At 43.9% G+C, this 7774-nt stretch overlaps 1 protein-coding gene across 1 annotated transcript; it reads right to left on the bottom strand.

The window, feature by feature from the left end:
- Window positions 1-262: 262 nt before the first annotated feature.
- PMF1 (polyamine modulated factor 1) lies at window positions 263-7667 on the bottom strand. Its single transcript, XM_060253907.1, has 5 exons — window positions 7077-7667; window positions 5145-5250; window positions 3827-3927; window positions 1211-1406; window positions 263-447 (listed from the first exon to the last, which is right to left on the bottom strand). The coding sequence occupies exons 1-5, from the start codon at window positions 7238-7240 to the stop codon at window positions 394-396; spliced, it is 621 nt and encodes a 206-aa protein (XP_060109890.1). The 5' UTR covers window positions 7241-7667; the 3' UTR covers window positions 263-393.
- Window positions 7668-7774: the final 107 nt, after the last annotated feature.

Raw genomic sequence — 7774 nt, 5'->3', positions numbered from 1 at the left:
ACTAACCACCATTTCACGCTAGTCAACCCCAGACCAATTTGCCCACCTAGGGGTGGGGTCTGGAGCATAGAGGCAACTCACGAGTTCTCCCCAAGAGTGCAAAGAGCTCTGGAGTGGGTGTTTGAAGCTGGAAAACCAGCCAAGGGAATTTGTTATCCCTTGGTACTGCTGCTTATTCTTACATAAAAAGTGGGATAAAATTTATGCACATAGTAAACTATTACTCTGAGGAAAAAAGACTCCTTTAGTTAACCTAGAGCAGTTTCATCAAGAAATGTACACTTTTTAATGTTTTGATAAAACATTCTGAAGGAGTTACTTTTCTGGTTTCTAGCAAGCATTTCTTAAATATTAAGAAGCCTAACTGTAAGAAAATGTATACAAAGATAAGGTTCAGCGATGTTCATCAAGGGCATTCGCCATTTCTCGGCTTTCTTGAGCGATCACCTGGAAAGAATAAGAACACCTCAGCTAGAGATGGGAATCACTCTTAATTAGAGCCATGAGGAGGAGATTCGATTTTTACCCCACCTTTCACTTGGAGTCTGAGAGGCTTACAATCTCCTTTCCCTTCCTCTCCCCACAAGGTTACTCTGTGAGACAGGTAGAGCGGAGAGATTTCTCAGAGAACTGCTCTTGAGAGAGCAGCTTTGCAGAGAACTTGTGGCTGATCCAAGATCGCACCAGCAGCTGCATGTGGAGGAGTGGGGAATCAAACCTGGGTTCTCCCTAATTAGAGGCCGTGCAGTTATCCACTACACCAAACTGGTTCAGCTGGATGAATGGATTCAAAACCTTCCACAACCAATCAGGCAGATACTTTCAAACTATTACTTTTAATAAAAGAATATATATGAATGTGTGTATACACACACATAGGTTTTTAAAAGGAATCTGAAGTTTTCATCAGTGGAATAACAGACTTCTAAAGCCAAGCAGTGGTCCTACTTTACAGCCTATATCAGATACTGCCATTTTCCCCCTTCTTCCAGGGAGGGGCCATGGCATACTGTACAGCACCTGGTTTACAAGCGTAAGATCAATCTCAGACATTTTCACTTATAGGATTCTCAAGGAATGAGTGTTGGGAAAGATCTCCCCCCGTCTGAGTTGCTGCCAATCAGCAAAGAGACCACTGACTCAGAGTAAAACAACATCACTTATGTCCTCCTGCCTACTCTCACTACCGTACTCATAAAACTGCACTCACTTGCCACTCTTCCTTGTGTTTCTGGATCTCCTTCTGCAGATCTGCTATTTTCTTCCGGCCAGCCAGCACCACTTCGGCCAGTTCGGCATTCCCCTCTTCTTTCTCTTTCAGGGTTTTTTGGAGGATCCTGCGCTGTTTCAGAAGGTATGGCACTACGGCACTGCGAACATCTTGCTCTGGGATTCCACTGGGGCGCCTGAGGAAGAGGGGATAAAATGGAAGAACAAACACTTTGGGTCCCTACTGAGGAGAATGGCAGGGCAGTCCTTAACTAAATAAATACATGACAAGAATGAGGAACTGACCCAACAGACACAGTTTATTTAGTATAAAGATCACCTACCTAGTCTACTGGAATGCAAAGGATCCACACAACCTAGCAGCAAGCCAAACGCTGTATGTAGCTTTACACTAACCAATTAAAAAGGTAAAGGTGCAAGCACCAGTTATTTTTGACTCTGGGGTGATGTTGCTTTCACAATGTTTTCATGGCAGACTTTTTACGGGGTTGTTTGCCATCGCCTTCCCCAGTCATCTACGCTTTCCCCCCAAGCAAGCAGGGTACTCATTTTACTGACCTCGGAAGGATGGAAGGCTGAGTCAACCTTGAGCCGGCTACCTGAACCAGCTTCTGCTTGGATCGAACTCAGGTCATGAGCAGAGGGCTCCGACTGCAATACTGCAGCTTTAACACTCTGCACTACAGGGCTCTGACACTAACCAATTATGTAGCCACATTTCAGTGTATAGGTGCTGCTGTTTGCCAGGGGAGACGATTTCACCAGTGGCTGAGTTCTTCCAGCTGCTCAGCCCCACCTCCAGGCTGGTGCTTCTCTGTTCTACTATACTGTGATTATTAGGTTGGTAGTTTTTGTTTGTTTGTTTTCTATAAGGCACTTTGAGGCTTGCTTTGCAGAAAAATGGGATAAAAATATCCAAAAAAATAAAGTTTTGGGGAAACCTCCCCCTCCAATCTCAAGGAGAGAGGTTGCACTGGAGAAAGGACTGAAATAGGAAACTAAAATAATCTGATTCTCATCTGTTGCCACAAACCCAGCTAACAGTTTTGTGGTACTTTCAAGATGAACAGGTTTACTACGGCATAAATTTCTACAGACTCACGCTCGCACGATGTCAGCTGATAGAGAGAGCTTGGAGTTCATGAAAGTTTATACCACAATAAATCTGTTTGTCTTCAAGGAGTTGCAAGAGCATTTGCTGTTTTATGATGACCAGAGAATTAGCACCTTTGGCTGTGAGGAAGAGCTTTGGCTGTAACTCAGAGCTTTTTAGTTGAGAAAAAAGATGACTAACCAAATGCAATAAAAGTGTTATCAAATTAACAGCTTTTATTTTATGGTGGCTGTTTGATTTTTGTGTGTGTGTGTGTGTGTAAAGCTATATAGGCTTAGCTTGTGGTAAACCCCTTTGCGGGTTGATAACAGGTCAAAGATAACATGGTTGCATCTCATGGAATTCTGCTAATGGCAGCACTGGGGGATAGTGCCACTGTTTGGGACACAATATTCTGTGACAGTTATGAAGATGAAAGATGAAGCTGGCACCCAGAGACTGGCGGAGTCTCGTAAAGATATACTTCACCAGATGGAAAGGGTCATTTACAACTCAATGGAAAAATATGCCATGATGTATTTACACCTATTGATTGGAGGGACCATGTTTTGGCAGGCCGGAGTCCAGGGACTTGGCACCCAGGCTGGCTAATGCCATATGAGCTACCATGGGTGGGGTTCTGAAAAACTGAACTCTTCCTTTGTATGGGGGCTAATGGGTGTGATGAGAAATGAGAGTGATGCTTGCAAGTGTGGCCCTGGGTGGTGCACGATGCTTGCTCCCAATTGCTGTTAAACTAAAGAGCCTTTCATGCTTCCTTATCCCACTGCCTTGGCAACTCAGTAGTGTAATGATAAGACTCCCCTTTGGAGTCAATGCCCAAGGTGGCATATTTTCAGATCCACGGGGCGTGGCACACTGCCAGAAACAAGAGAGGGCAAGAGGCAACTTTTTGCTCTCAGCTTCCTAATAGGGTAGAATGCCACAGAGAGACATCTGGGGGACAAACTGCCCTTTTCTGTATGGGGTGGTGGCACCATTCCATTACAGCCACCATTAGCAGAATGGGCCTGTAGGATCCAACCCATTGTATTCAACTAATGAAATAAGATTATGTGCTGGTGACACTGAGAATTCTTGTATACATATAAAGCCACCTCACTGGAACATCCAATTATGTTAACAGGAAGCAAGTTCTGGAAAGATAAAGGAAAGTACTTCTTCAGAAGATGGAATTCACTACCACAAAATGTAGTGAAAAGTACTGGTTTAAAGAGCTTTAGAAATGGCAATACAGATTTAAGAGAAGACGTCCCACCAGTTGTTAGCAATGAGCTGAATCAAATCTCTATGTTTTGAGGCACTGTGTCAGCTGCTAGGGTCATCAACCAATGGGAGGTACTACTCATTCCTTACTTGGCTCATGAATTTTCTAAAACTTGTAACCAGTTAGGCCCTTCCCCCCCACAAAAAAAAATTGTCTCGGGTGACTTCTGGTTCAATCTGGCAAGCCAATCTTATGCCAAATTATTCACTCCTTACCATGCAGGTGTTTCTCTCTGCTTTGCTTCCTCCACAAGCTTATCCAGCGTTCTAAAAAGCACCTCAAGATTCCCTTCATTCTTCAAGTCACTGATCTCCTCCTGAATCAGGAAGAGATACATTGCTGCTGTCACCACACTGTACGCAAGTCCCTATTTCTAAGTTCATACAGGAGTGTGTGCATGAGGAGCTCTCCTCCTCCAAATTGCCACTGTTATTTACCATTCAGCCAACTACCCTGCTGTAATGCAAATTTTAATACCCACTTTCAAAGCAAGGCTGAAAATAATGCTTATGAAATGTGGCAGCTCTAAGGGGACCAAGAAGATTACACATTAGCTCTCTCTTTTTTTAAATAGAGGAATTTTCCAAATACTATATTCATTGGCATTAATGGAACACAACAGAAGCAAATCATTATGGTAAGCAGAAAACAACATTCTCCAAAGTATATTCTATTCCTGTTGCAGGAGCAAAACGCTTAAAGGTTTGCACAGGTCAGCAAAAATCCAAATAAGTCCAATAAGAACCCTGTTCTTGCTGTTGTTTCTATTGTTACTGTGATCTTTTCTAGACTTATATGAAGCTACTAGACAAGCCTACTTTAGATGTAAAAAGAAAGCTGTTCACCAGGTCCTTTAGGCACATCCAACTTGGAAAGCTATGGCTCAGTTTAGACATCACACTGTGTCTAAGGCAGCATAACTACAGATTGGCATCATTTTCTGAATTGAGATCAGCTGGGAAAGCAAGTTCAGAAGCTATTATAAATGGACTTCTGCACACTACAGTTTGTGTCAGTTATAACCTGGCATTATGTCTGAAGCAAAAAAACCTTAATTACTGTTGTTGCTCTCCCACAAGGCAGGCCAATGTGCCACAGAAATAGCACCCTGAACCAGCAGAAAAATTAAAGGAGACAAACACCTTGAAGTCATGATTTGCCTGGTGTATGTTTGGAAGCAAAACCTGGAATCCAGACTCCGAGCAATAGTTAGTGCTAACCATGGCTTGGTGTGATTTCTGAATTGAACCTGTGGGTTGTCTGAAGTAACTTCTAAAGAACAACATGTAATTATCCTAAAGAGTTTCAAAATTAATACATAAGAAAAATTACTACAAACGCATTTACCAAAATTTATAGATCTCTTAAGATCCCCCATCTTTGTACATGCTTTTCAATAGGAAAAATGATTTGGAGGGCACTACTCAAATAAAACCTTTGTTTTTGCAAAGCCGTGTCCACTTTTTTTTTAAAAAAAAACTCAGCTGAACTGGCAAATATTTTAAAAGGTTTTTGTTTGTTTTTCAGGCCTACCCGAAAGGACGTCTGCAGCTGGTAAATATACTGATCATAAATACGTCTTGTAAGCTCAGGCTGCACTTTGTAGAGACGGTTATAGCAGCTTGCAAACTCTTGATAGCTGTTGGCAAAGAAAGAAAGTACAGGTTATTTCCAACACACCAAATTCTAATCTGAGAAAAAATCTCCACAATGCCAGCCCCATCTGCTATCCATTCCAGAAACCCCCATCCTTTTTAGTTATAGGATTCTGACATAATGCATGGACAACCATCATAATCTCGTCTACTGTCAAAGCCAAGCATGATAAACAGGATTCTGTCAGTCAGAGGTGGGACACGCTGCTAAATAAGAGCCTGTACACTGTACAAACACGCATATTCTGAACCACCAAGAAATTGCCGTGGAACCCACAAGGACAAAAACTGGCAAACTGCTTTAGGGACCAAGCCAAGAGAGAATACAGTTCTGTACTATGCACATCACAAAATTAGTGTATGAAATCCACTTTCATAAGATATAATGTGGGCTGCAACCTCAGATTGCTGAAAAAGAAGACTGGATATATTAATGGAAGATAGACTCACCAATGACTTTCAGCCATTATAGCTTAAACAGATAATCAAAGAGGAGCTTACCTCTGTGTACCAGGTGCTGGGGGGGGGGGAACAGCAGGGGGAGGATAGATTCCTTGTGGGCTTCTCAAAAGCATTTGGGTAGCCGCAATGGGAAACAAGATGCTGATTGAGATGGGCATTCTGTCTTCCCAAGGAGGGCTCTCCTTGTTTCTCTTAATTAACACTGCAAACCAATGGATGGTTCTGCAGAACTCAGTCTCCGTTTAAAGCAGGGCTTACTCTTAGGTAACTATGGGTTGCAGCCTTGAATTAGTAACCGCATGTTTGCTGTTTCCAGTCCCTGTTGCACAGAATTCTGCAGGACTTAAAAAGTAATATAAACAGTGGACAAAAAAAGGCTGCTTTGTACAAGGTGGGCGGTTGGCTCGTAAGGGCTCCATACAAAAGTAATTCCAGACTGATGACTGTGTTAGTCAGCAGGAACTCATTGGAATATCAGGCCACATGCTCTGATGTCACCATTGTTTCACAAAGGGTATTTTTAAAGAAAAAGCCCAGCAGGAACTCATTTGCATATTAGGCCCTACCCCTTTACACCAAGCAAGCCAGAACTGTGTTCCTGCTCAAAAAAATCCCTCGTGTTAGTCTGTATAACAGAACAAGTCACCAGGGTCACCATGGAAACAGTTTTCATGAGTTAGTGCTCTGCTTATGACAGAATAAAGTTTGTCCATCTCCACTGACCATTTTATTATTATTAAAAGGGAACCAATTTAAAAATCCTATAAACAGAATAATAAAAATCAACAAAGGAGCGAGGCAACTACTCCTGACCAAATGATAGCATCTCTTGAGGCAACCTGCTATTCCTGAGGGTGGATGCCTCCACAGGTGAGTAAGCAGGTTCATATGGGATAAATTATTGCCTTTTACCCTCTTCAATCCAGACAGAACTCATTCCGGCATTGGGGGTGGAATCCTAGCAGGAGCTCCTTTGCATATTAGGCCACACACCCCTGATGTAGCCAATCCTCCAAGAAGTTACAAAAAAGAACCTTGTAATCTCTTGGAGGATTGGCTACATCTGTGGGTGTGGCCTAATATGCAAAGGAGCACCTGCTAGAATTCCACTCCGCATTCCACACAAAATAAAATCATATTAAACTTCATGAGAATCTCAGACGGCCATTTACTGATCTAACAATGTACTTAGAAATTTGCTTTTCTTTAAAAAAAAAGAAAAGTCCCAACTAGCGTCAACTTTAGCGAGTCTCGCGTAATTTCTCCCTCAAATCTCGGGATGCCCCCACGCCAAGGCTCCATTTGGTGGCCCCATTTGCGCGAACGCTCCCACTCCGCCGCCTCTCACCTGCCAGCTTCCTCCATCTTTTCTAAGAAAGTATTAACAACGAGGTTGAATAGCTGCTCTCGGCCGGGCTCCTCCCGAGTTGTCAAGGAAGAAAGCGCGTCAACCGCTCCAGCCTCCTCTTGAGTGTCTGCCGGCTTCGCGTCTTCGCAGCCCTCCGCCGCCATTTTGAACCGCCAAAGTTGTATTCAAACTCGTAGAAGTCCCGCCCGCTGGCTTTCTACTATTGAAAACTGGTGCTCCCTCCTGATTGGTTGAATCTCCGCGGCCCTCGCCTTGTGTCCGCCCACCGTGTGTAATTGATAAAAGAGCGGGCCAGAGAGAGGTCGAAGAGGACGTCTGGGCCGCCCTTTCCCAGCGTTGCTATAGTTACGCTCCTCGGGGCTCTCTTTTCCGGGGCCCGGTGGGGTTGTGTGAGTGGGGACTGGCTGCTATGGAGGGAGGTGGTGAAGCTCTGAGCTCGCCCGCTTTTGGGTGGGGAGATCCGCGGTGAGGGGCTGCGGTGGAGCGGATGGAGATAGAGGTCCCGCTGCGCTTCTTACCGTACCTTGCAAATCTGTGGCAGGGACAGAGGAAAGCCTCGGAGGGAAGAGCACAGCGAAGGCCACCCAGGCAGCTTTAAAGAAAGGATCCTTTGCCTGCCACTCCCTTTGTTCTTGGCAATTTGAATAAAATTACACACCCCGTTATCATTTCTACCA

This window comes from Heteronotia binoei, chromosome 1, assembly GCF_032191835.1.
Source record: "Heteronotia binoei isolate CCM8104 ecotype False Entrance Well chromosome 1, APGP_CSIRO_Hbin_v1, whole genome shotgun sequence".
Classification (NCBI taxonomy): Eukaryota; Metazoa; Chordata; class Lepidosauria; order Squamata; family Gekkonidae; genus Heteronotia; species Heteronotia binoei.
This window is presented reverse-complemented; position numbering and strand designations above follow the sequence as displayed.